The sequence below is a fragment of the Glycine soja genome, chromosome 7, assembly GCF_004193775.1.
Source record: "Glycine soja cultivar W05 chromosome 7, ASM419377v2, whole genome shotgun sequence".
Classification (NCBI taxonomy): domain Eukaryota; kingdom Viridiplantae; phylum Streptophyta; class Magnoliopsida; order Fabales; family Fabaceae; genus Glycine; species Glycine soja.
In genome coordinates this window covers 2,387,272-2,402,855 of record NC_041008.1, presented here as the reverse complement: position 1 = coordinate 2,402,855, position 15,584 = coordinate 2,387,272, and the positions used below count along the sequence as shown (strand labels likewise).

The 15,584-nt window shown below is 33.2% G+C and overlaps 2 protein-coding genes and 1 pseudogene across 3 annotated transcripts; 2 read left to right on the top strand and 1 right to left on the bottom strand.

The window, feature by feature from the left end:
- The first annotated feature begins 294 nt into the window (after positions 1–294).
- LOC114418100 lies at positions 295–3,495 on the top strand. The gene is made up of 8 exons (XM_028383268.1): positions 295–463; positions 1,128–1,251; positions 1,508–1,592; positions 1,676–1,754; positions 2,197–2,310; positions 2,394–2,506; positions 2,941–3,051; positions 3,146–3,495. Exons 1-8 carry the CDS (start codon positions 382–384, stop codon positions 3,254–3,256), a joined length of 819 nt encoding a protein of 272 aa, XP_028239069.1. The 5' UTR covers positions 295–381; the 3' UTR covers positions 3,257–3,495.
- Positions 3,496–3,873: 378 nt separating this feature from the next.
- On the bottom strand, positions 3,874–5,899 carry LOC114418099 (phosphatidylcholine:diacylglycerol cholinephosphotransferase 1-like). 2 transcript variants are annotated; one of them, XM_028383267.1, is made up of 3 exons: positions 5,243–5,899; positions 5,025–5,162; positions 3,874–4,599 (listed from the first exon to the last, which is right to left on the bottom strand). In XM_028383267.1, exons 1-3 carry the CDS (start codon positions 5,573–5,575, stop codon positions 4,249–4,251), a joined length of 822 nt encoding a protein of 273 aa, XP_028239068.1. In that variant the 5' UTR covers positions 5,576–5,899; the 3' UTR covers positions 3,874–4,248. The 2 variants fall into 2 exon arrangements, with proteins under 2 accessions (XP_028239068.1, XP_028239067.1); XM_028383266.1 differs by having other exon boundaries at positions 5,359–5,877.
- A 6,991-nt stretch (positions 5,900–12,890) lies between these two features.
- Positions 12,891–15,477, top strand: LOC114419426 (annotated as a pseudogene).
- The last annotated feature ends 107 nt before the right edge of the window (positions 15,478–15,584 follow it).

Here is a 15,584-nt window from a genome sequence, read left to right as displayed (position 1 = left end):
CTTTTGAAAGAAAAATTTGTAAAAGCGTTTATATTAGCATTTACTTGTTTTTTATGTTTCAAAAACCACTTCCAAATTTGACTAATATATCTTCTTAAAAATCTTGGCTTGGAGGTGTTATTATCTTCTTAAAAATCTTGACTTGGAGGTGTTATTATCTTCTTAAAAATCTTGGCTTCGAGGTGTTGTTGATGTGCCATGCCATTTGCCACTTCACACTTTCTGACACGCACACTGAAAAATATCATTTATCTCTTGGTATCTCTTGGCTATTATAAATTTGGACATGTTCAGTTGTTAGATATCACTACGGCTCTTCTCTTTTCAGCACCTTACCTTATTCCAATCCAATAGCAAGGAGGTACCAAAATAGTGTGATTCATGGCTGCAACGAATGCGTCAATCTTTGCATCTTCCACGCAACCATGCTTGCCTGTGCCTCCTACCATTCCAAACACGCTTGGTCAGTCTCTCTAATCTAATGCGTGTTTATTTCATTTTTATTGCGTCTTTGTCTCCAATAATATGTTATGTTATATGAAACTTTAAGATTTTGCTGCAAAGGACCATGTGATGTGAATTTTCATAATTTTTTATTATATGGGTACTTTTATATAATTATATCTTTCTTGGCTGCGGCTATTGTTCTGTTAAGAGTCCTAGAAGAAAGTTTCTCCACCAAAGTAGGAATCAGAATAAATTATCATTATATTGACATTGCATCAGAACTTTAATAAAGCTAAAAAACCTTATTATCTGATCTAACTTTTTACTATTTTTTTCCTTAAATTATTTCTCAATTATTGGGTAAGAAGTAGCTGTTGGATTGTTATAACCATTCAAATTTCATAAGAGTTTCATATTACAGAGTCCTTTGATAATTTATAGTCTCCTAGGAAATACTATTTTTTTTCGATTAGATTTCTGCACAAGCATTTCTCTTTCAACATCTTAATCTGAATCCGAATGTCAATTTTCCATCTTAACAATATCGGTATGATATAGTATCATCAAATTGAAGAGGACCAATTATGACAAATGAAAAGGAGTGTGAACTACCTTGTATATCAAAAGAGTTAAATTAGTCTATGCCTTTTCAAATGTAACACTTATCATTTCTCATGTAGCTACTCCTTTTCTCAATGTTTCGTCACCAAGAAGTTACCTTGTGAAGATAAAGCATGTGAAATTTAGCAAAAAAATCAGTGCTGCTGCTGTTGCAACAACAACAACAACTGAGGAAATTCAAGAGTATGAATTCCCCTTCTTAATACCTTTTTCTACTTTTGTCTTTCCTTCCTTTACAATGATAGTGTCACCTGCAATGGGAAAAATGAGCATCCCGAATTTTTGTAGACCTTTGCTTTTGCTTGTACATTATGAAAGGCGTTTTATAAATTGGAAACTAAATAATGAATAGGTGGGATGATGTTCAATGTTTCCCAGAATAAAAGTTAATTTTGGATAACATTATTACAATACCATTATCTACAATCATTGTCTACAGGTACAAGCTTCCATCATGGGCTAAGTTTGAAATTGGGAGGGCTGCTGTCTATTGGAAAACCATGAATGGCCTCCCTCCTACTTCAGTAAGTATAAAAGTATTGAGTTAACTCATTGCTAGTTATTCAATCAATTATCTTTCAGTAAAAAAATTTACAAATTTTGGCAGGGAGAAAAGCTAAAACTTTTCTATAATCCAGCTGCAACTCAACTTGTCCCTAATGAAGAATTTGGAATTGCTTTTAATGGTAATTTTTGCAATGTTACTTGGTTGCCCAAAAATGTCATTTGCCATTGCATTTGTAAGGAAAAATATTTGGATTCATTATAAACAGACATAAACTGCACCAAGAACAAGCGATATAAATTACACATCGTAATTCAGAATTAGCATGTATGTTTGGAGTCAATGGAAACTATGTTGCAACTTGAAAAAAATTATGAAAATTTTTGTTGAGCCTCGAGAAAGGTTCCATACTACCTGCTGAGGCCTATTCTGCAATAAAAGAAGTTTCAATTGACATTGATCAACAATATGTTTGAAATAACGTAATTTTGTGTAATATCTAATTGTTGTAATGAATAATCTGACTATACTGCTTTCTTAGATTGTAGAGGTTAAGATGTCATACTTATTCGTTTCGCTGGTCATATTTTTTCCAACTGACTAGTGAAATTTAATCCATTCAGGAGGTTTTAATCAGCCAATTATGTGCGGTGGTGAGCCAAGGGCCATGCTTAGAAAAGATCGAGGCAAAGCTGATGCCCCAATATATTCCATTCAGATATGCATTCCTAAGCATGGTAGTTTGGTATTCTTGTTTCTTGATATATTTTGCTGACAAAATCATTCAGTTTTTTCTTGCTAACTTCTCTTTTTTGTGCAGCTTTGAACTTGATCTTTTCATTTACAAATGGAGTAGACTGGGATGGTCCATATAGACTACAGTTTCAAGTTCCCAAGGCATTACAAAACAAGCCAATTGACTTCTTTAATAAGGTAAATAGCCAGCCACACAATTTCTAGCTTAATACAAAAGTCATTCTAGCTTTATAATCAAACTCTCAATCTGTCTTTTGAGGAAATAAGATAAAAGCAAAGGCAGCACTTGTAGATCTGTGAATTAAAGGCCCATATATGTTTGATAGTTTCATATTTGATTTTAAGATTACTAAATTTTTCATTCTAAAAGGAGGTTGTTGGCAAAGCTATATAGTTTAGCCCCAAAAGAAAACATTAGTCAAGTAGTGAAGAATGAGTTCTACCTATTGTTTTTATAAGACAGCATTACAAGACAAGTATATTCGAGCTTGTGAGAATTTAGTACATCAATTTTGACACTGATGAGTTATTAAAGAAACCAAAAGTACAACAATGGAATCTTTTAGAGTATTAGTTAACATGACCCTGAATTGGGTGTACTATTGTGGTAGGGCTTGGCTGAGGAACTGAGTAAAGAAGGAGCATGTGAGCAAGCAATATTTCCAGACACAAATAAAATTATAACCAAATGTGCTATGATTGGTAATTTGTCAAAAGAAGGGGTGAGTAAATTCTTCAATTTCTTTACTCTTTAAATCATTGCTTCTCCTTGGAACACTGTCACTTTCTTAATGATGAATGAGAACATCCATGCAGGGTGATCGCTGCGATCTGAATTTTGTTTTAGGATGCACAGATCCTAGTTCGCACCTGTACAACCCGCTAGCCAATGTAGATGATGGAACATGTACAATTGAATTGGATTGAGTCTGAAGAATAGCATTATACTTTGCATAAATATTCATTTCGATCATACTTTATGTTGGTTTTAAGTACACAGTGTATATTGTAAATTCCACTCTCAACATTGGACATAGGCAATTGCTGGTCTTGTTACCTTATTTCTCTCCTTAATCTGTTACTATAGAAACAAGTTTTTCTCTTTCCTTGTCTAGTTGAAAGTGTAATTTATTTGAGAAAAGTATACATACAGTGTGTTTGGATAATTACAAGAATTGATTCTGACCCTCAAAATCATGGTGAAAAACTGAAAAAATAAAAACAACTAGTATTTGATGTTTTTGACATTCAACGTGGAATTAGAATTGATTTTGTAAAAAGTTGAATCTAATCCCAACGGACTAAACTAATAATATTACCAAAACTACAATTTACTACTAGTACATGCTTGGGTAAAGTGGCACCGATCAATGAGCTCTACTGCGATTTCATTCATGGGAAGGAATTTTCTTAACCAGCTCATATGTTTCAGATTTTCTTGTATAGTTTGAATTTGGTGGAATTTTCGCATTTGTCCATCCGATTTGTCTTTGGGGACCAAAGAAAAGGAAACTTGCATAATAACCATTATATTCAAATTAAAATCAAATCAAATCAAATCAAAATTTAATGCAGTCATAGTTCTCCAATGACTATGAATCAACTAAAATAAAATCTTAAAATTTGATGTTACAATCAACATCCTTTAACACGCACTGCCGTCCACAAAGTGGGAACAACACCCAGAGCAATCAATCATGGGATCATGGCAACCGAATTCCAACCTAGACTCCACTATAATAACAGGTTATAAAAACTAAAATAAATCAGATTTAAAATTACGCGGTAATTAAGATTTAAGACTACTCCTAATAATGATATATATCACTCTCTGACCTTTTCTTATCTTTTTTACAATTCAGACTCTTGCCCTCTCACTCACCCTTGTACTTTTACACTCCATGTGTACTTTTCCATGATCATTTGTTAATTTTTTTAGCTATATCCACATTGTTGACGCAATCAAATTGTGCTCTGTGGGTTGTGGATAGAGCAGCATTCCTTTTGCTATCTTCGTACTTGCCAGCTAAAGAATCAAAGAGAATTCCAGCACCAACCCCTACGGCCAAATCAATAGTGTAATGTCCTCTTGTACCCAGCAACCTCACAGCTTGCAAAACATTGAGCACATCAAAAGTCCAAGCCAGTTCCCACCTCTGCATCCTCCTCATGTCCAAGGAAGCAATCACTGAACCCGCAACATGCCCCGAAAAAAACAAGAAAAACGACACGTTCCCAACTGGGAAATCCACACCCGAGCCCAAAAATCCCTGTTCAACACCAAATAAATAAATTAGTTTAATTTTTATACATTGTATAAAAAAAAGTTATGGTTTTAGTTCCTATATCAGAAAAATAGAGATTTTAGTCACTAAACCTGCATGTTAGTTAAGTTTTGGTCCATTGCTATCACTAGATATGACTCTTTTCGTATAAGATTGCTATAAAACTTGGCATACAGACTAAATTTAGAGTTTTTTTTTTGGTAAAGGACCAAAACTTAAAAGAGAATAAACATAGAGAGCAAGTGAATAGTTTAATCTATAAAAAGATTTACAACGTTATTCAATAAAAAAATATGATAACATTTAAAAGTCATTGAATGAAGGTATAAAAAATCCTGGGTAGGTAGTAATAAAAAAAGATTAAAATAATGAAAAAAATTGAAACTTTGGTTGATGAAGTAATGAATCACCTGAGGCAATGGGAGCTGGGTGGAGTACCCTAAAATTCCACGGCATGTGAACATGAACAATGCTGAAATCGTGGCTCTGGGGCGTCCTTCAATCAGCCACGTCCATAAGATATAACTCGTTTGCATCCCCACAAACACCTATCCATGTCAAAACCCATTAATGCAAAATGAATACTAAAACCAAAAAAGCAGTAAAAAGATCAGATTTTGAGACCAACCCATTTGCATTTCCTCCAAACAAATTCGATCTCCCAATTGCCCACAACGAAATCCGAAACCAGAAAAAAAAAGTGTCCCGATTCGTTCAGATCTGGAGAAAGTGTAAACGACGTACGGTATTGAGCCCGGCGAAGAGCGTGTTGAGATTCGGCGATGACTCGAGGAGTGCGTGGAGGGAGCGCGTGGCAATGAAGCCCAGATCGAAAGGCGGCGACGACGGCGGAACCATGAGGAGCGTGTATTCCACGGCCATGAAGAAGAGAAGCCCTAATGCGAATAAGCACGGCATCCAATGATGCGTCGCCACGTGGACAGCATCCGCCACGGTCCATTTCATGAACGAGGCGTCGTAGCAGAGCGTCGAGGACGGCTTCGCCATGGCCCCGTTTGCTATCTTAACGCCGTTAGCGGAAGCTGTTTGGTGTCTGCGCCTGCGATTGACGGAGGCCTCAGCGCCGCCGTTCATGACCGTTGGAGATCGTTTTTTTTAAGTGCGGACGACATAATAATGGATGTGGCGAATGATATAAAAATCGGAAGAGGGAAAGTGGTGACGGAGTTTCCCATGTTAGGTTGAGGTTGGTTTTACGTTTCTAGGACTACGAAGTTTTCTTTTTTGGTAATTTTCCTATTTTTTTCTTTTTTTAAGAATAAAAAAATGCAAAGGGGTAATTAGTCTTGCATTGCATGTGATGTGGGTGTGATTCTCTATGGTTATTTACACGCACAGCCGCACAGCCGCACAGGGAAGATTCTGAGAATTGCGAAGTCAGTGAATAGACAATTTAGTTTATGAGATTGTACTCATTTTGCATATTAGTCTTTAACTTAATATGAAATTTAAAATAGTCTCTATCTTTGCATAAGTGTTGCAAAATAGTCCTTTCGTTAAGTTCTAAAGTAACGTCGTTAAGTTCTAAAGGATGACGTGGCATGACACGTGGACGTGCTGATGCCACGTCATTTGATGATAACAAAACAAGTAAATAGGTAATTTAGTCCCTGACTTTGTACCCCTGTTGCATATTAGTCCCTAACTTAATGAAAAATTCAAAATAGTCCCTATCTTTTGCATAAGTGTTGCAAAATAGTCCCTAACTTAAAAGATGCCAGAAATCATGCTTAAAGTGTCCATGCATTGTAAAGGTTGTGCCTAGCACGATTTCTGGCAGCGCAGATTCCTCTTTGGATTCCTTGTCATCTTTTGATTCTTCTGGTTTTTTCTCTTCTTCTTTCTTTTCTTCTTCATTTGCTTTTTTCTCCTCCACTTTGTTTTCCTCTGGTTTTTTCTCTTCCTATTCAAAACACACAAAAAAAATCAGAACCCAGGATGATACATTGATGGTAATTGAAGTAAAAAAAAGAGGAAAAGAGAATGGTTATGCAGACCTCGCCCATTGGTGTTGACAGCTACAGAGATAAGGTTGTTGCTATGGATTTTTGGTTCTTTTTATTTGTGCAAGTGTGTGTGAGTTCTTTTTCGTATATATGCCTCAATTGGTTTAAAACCATCAAATTTGAAGAAGTCACTCATTCTATCATCATCAAATGACGTGATACTAAAATTGAACTTACTAACAACATTACTTTAAAATTTAACGGAAGGACTATTTTGCAATACTTATGTAAAAGATAGGGACTATTTTGAATTTTTCATTAAGTTAGGGACTAATATGCAACAGGGGTACAAAGTTAGAGACTAAATTGTCTATTTACTCATTTTGTTATCATCAAATGACGTGGCATCAGACACGTCCACATGTCATGTCACGTCATCCTTTAGTGCCACGTGGATAGTCCACATGGCACTAAAATTGACCTCACTAACGGCGTTACTTTAAAATTTAACGGAAGGACTATTTTGCAACACTTATGCAAAGATAGGGACTATTTTGAATTTAATATTAAGTTAAGGACTAATATGCAAAATAGGTACAATCTCAGGGACTAAATTGCCTATTCACTCATTGCGAATTGCTTGGAAGAGATGTGTTATGAGCAGTAGATTTTGGCACGAAGCAAGTTATGGGAAAAAGGTTAATGTTGTTATAATATTGTGACTTCTGATTATATAAACATTACTTTTAGTTATGATTTTAAATTATTCCCAATTCAATATTACTAACTAGACAACTAAAAATTATAATTATTTGGGATATATGTGTTAAGGATAAACACATATTATTCACATTAAAGAAGGTCAAAGCAAATATCAAGACATTCAAGAAGGTCAAATCCAAGCAAATAAGCGCTGGGAATGCATATCCATATAAGTATATCAGGAAATTGTATCATAATTATATTTAAATAGGATTTCTATCATAGGCAATTATATCATTGTATAGGATTTCTATTATAGGCAATTATAGACTAGACAATTATAGGCAATTAGTATACAGATTCTTGTACTCTTATATATATATATACAACAAATTACAAGAAATACAACAATAAATTCCGATACAATATTCAAGTGCTTTCTTTTATGTATCGATCCATTTTTTACTTCATAATATGATTACATTACTTTTTACATAAGGGTTGATGAAAGAATATACATTCATTAATAACTTCTGTATGAATCAACAAAGTTCATCAAACTAGGTAAATAAATAGTTCCTCAAATATGTTGGTAGTAGTTTGATTTTATGAATGAGTATATAGAGAAGTAACCCTCGTTGATAATAACCTGCATTTTCATTCACAAGTAACAATATATTGATTTTTTTAAAAATGCTAAAATTATTTCACAAAATTTGATCAAACCGTAGATTTGTTATAAGAAGAATCAAAATGGTAAATAATTTTCAAATCTCGCAATCAAAATCTCTATTGCAGGATGGTGAATAAAATTAAAAAATAAAAGTGAAAAATGAGTAAAGATGAAAAAATTTGGATAATTACCAAATATTATTTAATTATGAAAAACATTAGATGCACATACTAATCGATTAATCATCTATTGGGACAATGACAAATCAGTCACTTTTCCACCATGCACGTGTGCCTACAAGTTGAACCCCAACAATAAGTTTGTCAACAGGACATCTCAAAGAAATTAAAAACATGCATGTACCCATAATCCACAGACAAAGTGAGCCATTGAAAAATTTTACGCAACAAAACTACCTAGCCAAGAGACGAACCTATCTCTTCAACAAAGAACGCTAAGTCTATGACCCTCTCAAGGAAAGACGGTAAACATGACCATCATACAAGGCAAAAAAAATCAAAGGATAAGTTGGTTATCCTTTTGATAAATTGCAAATAATAATACATATGTAGCAGTATAGTTTGGAATTGGAAGACAAAATATTCATGAGTCAAAACGCAACAGGGCAGCAAAACAACCTTTGAATAATATAAGAGTTACAATGAACAAAATACAATGCTGCCTTTTACCAAAAATTATATAGCAGCACTTCAGAGTAAATTTCACAAAGAAGCAAAGCAATGCTAGTGAGGAAATAATAAAAATATCATCTATATATATATATTATATGGTTGGACCAAGATTAGGATTCAAATTTCAGAAATTGGCCACCTTTCTTGTAGTATTGCAAAAATAACCTCAAAAGTTAAAAATAGAAAAAAAAATCAAAAAAAGAATACAGCAACATATTCTACTCACACATGATCGTTTTTGGCTTTAAACATTAAACACATTCTACTCACAATAGGAGTGGACGAAATTTATGAGGTGAAGATCGGAGTGAAAATTAGTTGCACTCCACTTCCAGGGTCGATTTGGCAGAGAAAAAAAAATAGAAAGATAAAATTTTTGATTTAAAGTAAAATATAAAAATGAGTCTCACGTCATTTTATTATTCAATCCTTTTCTTTTTTTACTATCTATCTTTGTAAACAAACGGATCTGAGTATATTTTTGGATTAATTAACAAATATCTTAAAATCTCTTTTCTTAAACATCTCACTGTGAAGACTTTTTCTTTCTAAACTACTCTCCCAAACATACAAATACAAATGGTACAGATTATAAAACATTCAATACATGATACATGAAAAGACAATTAAGTTTCATGAGTAAATCACAAATGATGTCAACCACTAACTACCATTTCCATTCTCTGAACAGAATGAAGGCAATTACAAGCTATAAATATGAAGACAGAAAAATTCTGAACCTCACATGCGTCATAAAAGAAGACGAAATGGAGTGGCGTCAAGCACGTGGGTGACATGCTGTTTCTCTTGGTTTGCATAAGAAAGTGTCTCTGCAGGGCCAATACCTCATAGTTGTATTACGTGCCTACGTCGATAATAATAATTACAACAAAGGAATTTATATCATCTGTTTGACAGTCATTGTCATATAACACAAATAACCGATTCTTTTGTAGAAAATGAATATGTATGTCTATGAATCTACTATACATGATAACTTCTTTTCTTAAGCGCTCTCCTTATATTTCAAGTTTAAAACTTGTTATTTAAAATATGTATATAGTTGTCATTATAGTTGTCATTAGATATATAATTTACACAAAAGTGAAAATTATTCAAAAGTACATGTTTTGCAATGACATTTTTTCTTATCCTCTGATATATTATTGGTTTTTAGGAAGTTTTATTAGATTTTGTTTTCAAACAAAGGGACCAAAGCCCAATAACTACCCTGACCTATCAGATATTAGCCTGCTTATTTATTTATTTTTGGTATCATTTTTTGGCACAGTAGCTTGTTTATTTTAAAATTGGGTGTGATTGGTCTTGATAAAATTATTTTAAATATTAAATGTTATTAAAATTAATGTTTGTCTAAATTAATGTGTTTCTACTCTTCATACTTGTCATATATATTAATAGCTATGCTTTTTCCATACTCTGATCTGGATTGTGTATGTGTCATATTATTGTTATTTTAACTTCCGTTACCAATATGGCAGCTCATAGTAAAGGTGATTATGTAACATGATTTTGTTTTTTCTATCTCAAGGGAGGACTCTTCAGATCTGACAATTTCACTCTTGATTTTAATTCCACAAACCATTTTTTTCTGTTTCATGTGTTTGCCTTCAAAAAAACTATTTGCTTTTGCAGTTTGATAACTAAACAATATAATTCAGGCTACCACTTTTGACCCAAATTATCAATGTTCCTGCCATTTATTTTGTAAATTAACTTATGGATGTTCTGTGTCCTGCATTTTTTAGTAGGTAGAAAATTGGTTGATAATTCTTATGTACATTCCATTAATATACTTTTATATATCAATGGCAACAAAATGTAGGTAGTATTGAGTAAGTCTTTAAAAATATTAGAGATATATAGCGTTTTTTTATGGGATTTATATTAAACTTATAAGAGATTCTATAAAACCATCAAGGAATTGTTTAATATAACAATCAATTCAATAGGGATTATAAGAGATACTCTTGATTTTTTTTGGACTTTCTTTTTATGTAGAGTAAAGGTTGATAAGATCCATTTTGTCTCATTTGTTAAGTGGAGAGGGGTCAGGTGTGTAAGAGAGAGACTCATTTATGAGAGAAAACAGTTACAAACCTTGAGAGAGAAAGGAGAGAAAAAGTCATTGTGATGGATTCGTTCCCTGTTGGATCGGGTTAATTTTTGGACAGTAGGTTCTACACACGTGATCCTTTAAATTTTTCGGTTGGATTGTCAAAAAGATATATGAAAAGGGAGATAAGTGCTTTGTATTTCTTGCTATGTTTTTCATCTTTTTGTTTCTCTATTGTAAGCACTTGTTGGAGATTCTCTTGTACCTTTATTGATTATAGTGAAGTTATTTCTTTGGTCTGGATGACCCGTAGTTTTTATCCTTGCATTAAGAGGTTTTTCACGTTAAACAATCTATGTCTTTTGTGTGCTCTTAATTTTTATTTTACGCTCTATATTTTATTGGTGTTTCTCATAGGTTGTTGCAAGTTTGAAGAAATTTATTTCCGCTGCCTATTGCTCTGTTATTGAGTTTTGTTATTGTGTTGGTATATTTTTTCCCATCAAATACCATAATTCATATAAAAGGGAGCAAATTAACATATGATAAATTAGTCTAACATTGGTGGAAAGACTCTATCACTTCACATATGTTGTGCCAATTCTATTAAAAATAATATAGAATGGATGTGAGAGTTATTTACAAAGGAAACGGTCTTTCCACCATGGCACCATCAATTTCATTATATGATAATTTGTGGTTTGATTCATCTTACAGGAAAGTCTGTTTCCTTTGGTTATGTTTTCAGCATGTTCACTCAAATTTCCTATTGTGAAATTCGTTGCGATCTTTTGGAGATGGGAGTGATATGAGATTTTGTTCAGAGAATATGGATGCATATTCCTAGAACACAAGGCTGATCAGTTTTAAGTCTGATTTTAACAACATCACAAGAGTTATTCATTTGTGTAGACTTTGAAGGAGGTGCTGGTTTATCAGATGAAGAATAAGTCATGAAAACAAATACTGCTATTTGTTAATTCAACTTTGTAAATGTTTATAGTTTTAATGTTACCATTTGTGGCATTTGTAATTTTTCCAATTTACTTTAATGCAACTAATCTTAGCCTTAGCCTTTGGGATGGGGCATTTGTAATTTTTCCAATTTACTTTAATTCAACTAATCTTAGCCTTAGCCTTTGGGATGGGGTTGAAAAGTGTCCTTTGAAAAAAAGCATACCAATGTCTCTATAGTCTTCAAGAAAGACTCTCACTTGATTTGATCGATAACATGTACTCGAATAACCTAATAAATTAGTTATGTTCGACAAGACATTTCAGTTATTAGCTGAAAAATTTGTTTGGTAAATAATTTTTTTTAATAGCTTATAATGTTTTTTGAAACTCTACTAGAAGTAGTATTTTTTAAAATGCTAGTTTTTAGCTTGTAACTTTTTATATTTTTATCCTTAATATATTTTTCCAATTTTCTAGTTATCATTTTTAAATAAATTATGATTTTATTATTTTTCTGTTATTTTATATTTTTCAACTACTTCAATGGTTAATTTTACTAAATACTTATAATTTAATAAATTAATTTTTCGATTTTCAACTAGTAACTTTCTATTGTCCCTTAACCTTTCAGCTTTTAGCTAGCTTACCAACCACTTTTGCTTAACATAGTAATTGTATGTTTTATAAATTTGTCAAGGGCATGATAACTTAGTTGCTATCTCACATCTTCTAAAATATGTTTAATAGAGGTGTCAATTATGGTTGGTATATGTCATTTGTTTCAATTCCTGCGGCAGGGACATTCTTCCGTAGTACAGGTACTGGTGTTAGAGTGATTTAGTTTGTTTCTTTCCATCCTTGGGATAAATATCCATTCAACTTAATGAGATTTGACTCAAAATATGGCAAATCATTTCTTAAAAAGAACAAAAAATGCCACTTGACTCAATTTATAATTAATGCTCAGAAAGTTAGAGTTTGAAATATTCATATTACTTTTATAATGTAGTAATGCAGATGTAGCTAAACAATTGCGCAAGCAACAGTCCACCAAAACTAAATACAAAAAGATATATATATTAAATTGTTTGCCTTTATTTTTTTACTCAATATCCAATATACTAGTAATTTTAATAAAAACCAGTTGGCAAGTAGTTTCAATAAGCTAGTCGTTATGCAAAATAAATAAATAAAAATAAGAAGCCAGTCAATTAACGTTTCTGAATTAGAGTTATGACTGCGTTGGTGGGTCTATTTCAAGTTTTGATTTTGTTCACCTTTTCTGGGATTGTTTGACAAGCCAGAGAGAGAGGAGTAAGTGTGGCTGATTAGTGGAAACTGCAAAAGGTTATGGCTTTTTGGTTTTGTTGCGGAAAAGCTTCGAATCGGTATGACAAAAATTCGGGAATCTAAGTTAAATGTTTTTCTTGCTTGATTGTTTTGGTTTTGGATTAGATATTTGTAGAAAATGAATATTAGAGAGGGTTTTGGATTCTGGTTTTAGCAATAATAATCTTGACTATAGAGTAAGAAACATTAAGGGTTAGTTTGTTATGCATGATTAACTGTTATGAGCATACCAAAGTGTCTGTTCAATTGATCCTATACCTGCAAGACTTCACAAAGTACATTTTTTATATTCAAACTTTGGACTCAATTATGCTTTTTATTTTATCTTTTCACTCAATGGATAACTGAAATCAATCTTATTCATGCAGCAGAAGGCGAGGGAAAGAACAACATAAATGGCGGGTGTTTTCTTTGAAGGAAATACGCTCTGCTACAAATAATTTCTACTATGATAACAAGCTTGGAGAAGGGGGAATCGACAGTGTGTACTACTGGGGCCAACTTTGGAATTGGTCGCAAGTATGACTTCACTTTAATTTTTATTTATTTATTTACTTATTACTACAATTGTTGTTATTTTTATTGTTATTGTTAATGCTACTCATCTTATCGAAATATCAAATCAGCTGAAGTCTGTGCCTTCTATGATTATTCTTCTTGCTCATTTTTATCTGTGGACTGTGGTTGCTATTTCCTTGTGGAAGGGCGAGAGCTAGTGTTACGTTTAATTAATAGTATATTTGCACAGCCTTATATTTATTTCCTAAACTGCATATTTTGGAAATGGTGAACCATATAAATGAGTTTTCTCAGATACATGTTCTATCAATAATGACATGCCTTATAATTTTCTTTCTGGCTTCTGTCCTTGCCAAGACTTGAAGATTAAAATTGATTTGACATCCATGCCATCTAAGTATTACGCTTCACAGAGTCAGCTTGTGAGGGATCTGTATCAAAACAGTTACTTCGATTTTCTGATGCAACAATCCTTCAACATGAGTATACCAGTTTTCTTATTATGATATGTCAGGGAGCCTAAGTAATTTGTATACCTTACTGTTGATGAGAATTTTTAATATCCAGAATTTTTCCTAGCAATAGCAATGAACTAAAACAGTCTTTAGTTGTATACAGTATTATAGAAGAGAGTGAGTTTGATTTATGCTCCTTAATGGATTGTTCTTTAGACTTGTAGGATTTGGTTTGACCTTGTGATATGATTTTTAAAGAACATGATCGGATTTTTCAGGGGCTAATGCTGCAAAAACTTCTATTCTAAACATTTTATCTAGTACTTGAGAACTGAAGCTACTAAAGTGAAATATGTTGATGACAGACAAATAGCATAGCTCTATAACCATTTTATTGTTTCTAAATTTTTTCCATTCCATATTGCAGTGAAAAGATTGGAAGTTTGGAGCAACAAAGTAGAGATGGAATTTACTGTTGAACTTGAAATATTTGCAAGAATTCGTCACAAGAATCCTCTCAGTTTTCGTGGCTACTGTGCTGAAGGACATGAACGATTAATTGCATATGGAGATTGGAAGTTTGGAGCAACAAAGTAGAGATGGAATATATGCCAAATTTGAGCCTCCACTCTCATCTTCATGGACATCACTCATTCAAATGCCTTCTTGATCGGAATCGACGGATGAATATTGCAATTGGATATGCTGAAGGAATTGTGAGTACTAATCTGATCTTTCGTATGAGTTTCTTCCACTACCATTGCTTTACTTTCAGATACCTTCACCACCAAGCAACACCTCATATCATCCACAGGGATATCAAAGCAAATAACGTGTATCTGGATTCTGATTTCCAGGCCCGAATTGGTGGTTTCCGATTTGCTAAGTTGATCCCTGACGGAGCAATACATGTGAGTACAGAAGTTAAGGGTACCCTGAGCTACCTTGCACCAGAATATGCTATGTTAGGTAAAGCAAATGAGGGTTGTGATGTCTATAGTTTTGGCAATCTCTTTCTATAGAACTTGCCAGTGGCAGAAGACCGGTTGAAAAGCTTAGTTCCACGGTGAAGCAAGCAATGGTTGATTTGGCGTTGCCATTGGTTTGTGAGAAGAAATTTAGTGCACTTGCTTATCCGAGACTAAATGGTAACTATGTGGAGGAAGAGCTTAAAAGAGTTGTTTTTGTTGCACTTATATGTGCTCAGGTTCTTTCTACCTGGGAAGAGACCAACCATGCTTGATGTGGTAGAGCTACTGAAGGGAGAATCTAAAGATAAATTTTCTCATATAGAAATCAATGAAAATGAAATGTTCAGAAGCCCGTTGAAGACATTCAGAAAAATTTATCTGTACATAATAAGGCAAAGAGAACCCAACAAAAAAAAAGGGACATGTCTTCATCTAAGTACGCTTGCTGAGAACAAAAAAAAATGTTTTAACTTCTAATAATATTATAATTATTCGGGTCAGTGGAAATTTGTAGCACTAGATGGTGTGGGTTCCTAGTTCCAACATTAGGTCGAACTGGTTAAGGTTCCGTTAGTACGGTGCAAGCTTTACTTTTGGATCAAGGGGA

Excerpts from the sequence above, each read along its gene's own strand:
- LOC114418100 (XM_028383268.1), top strand. The coding sequence starts at position 382 with ATGGCTGCAACGAATGCGTCAATCTTTGCATCTTCCACGCAACCATGC. Across the intron at positions 1,593-1,675 it reads ATGGCCTCCCTCCTACTTCA|GGAGAAAAGCTAAAACTTTT; the intron begins GTAAGTATAAAA and ends AAATTTTGGCAG. Across the intron at positions 1,755-2,196 it reads ATTTGGAATTGCTTTTAATG|GAGGTTTTAATCAGCCAATT; the intron begins GTAATTTTTGCA and ends TAATCCATTCAG.
- LOC114418099 (XM_028383266.1), bottom strand. The coding sequence starts at position 5,709 with ATGAACGGCGGCGCTGAGGCCTCCGTCAATCGCAGGCGCAGACACCAA. Across the intron at positions 5,163-5,358 it reads TCTTCGCCGGGCTCAATACC|GTGTTTGTGGGGATGCAAAC; the intron begins GTACGTCGTTTA and ends TGACATGGATAG. Across the intron at positions 4,600-5,024 it reads CCCAGCTCCCATTGCCTCAG|GGATTTTTGGGCTCGGGTGT; the intron begins GTGATTCATTAC and ends GGTGTTGAACAG.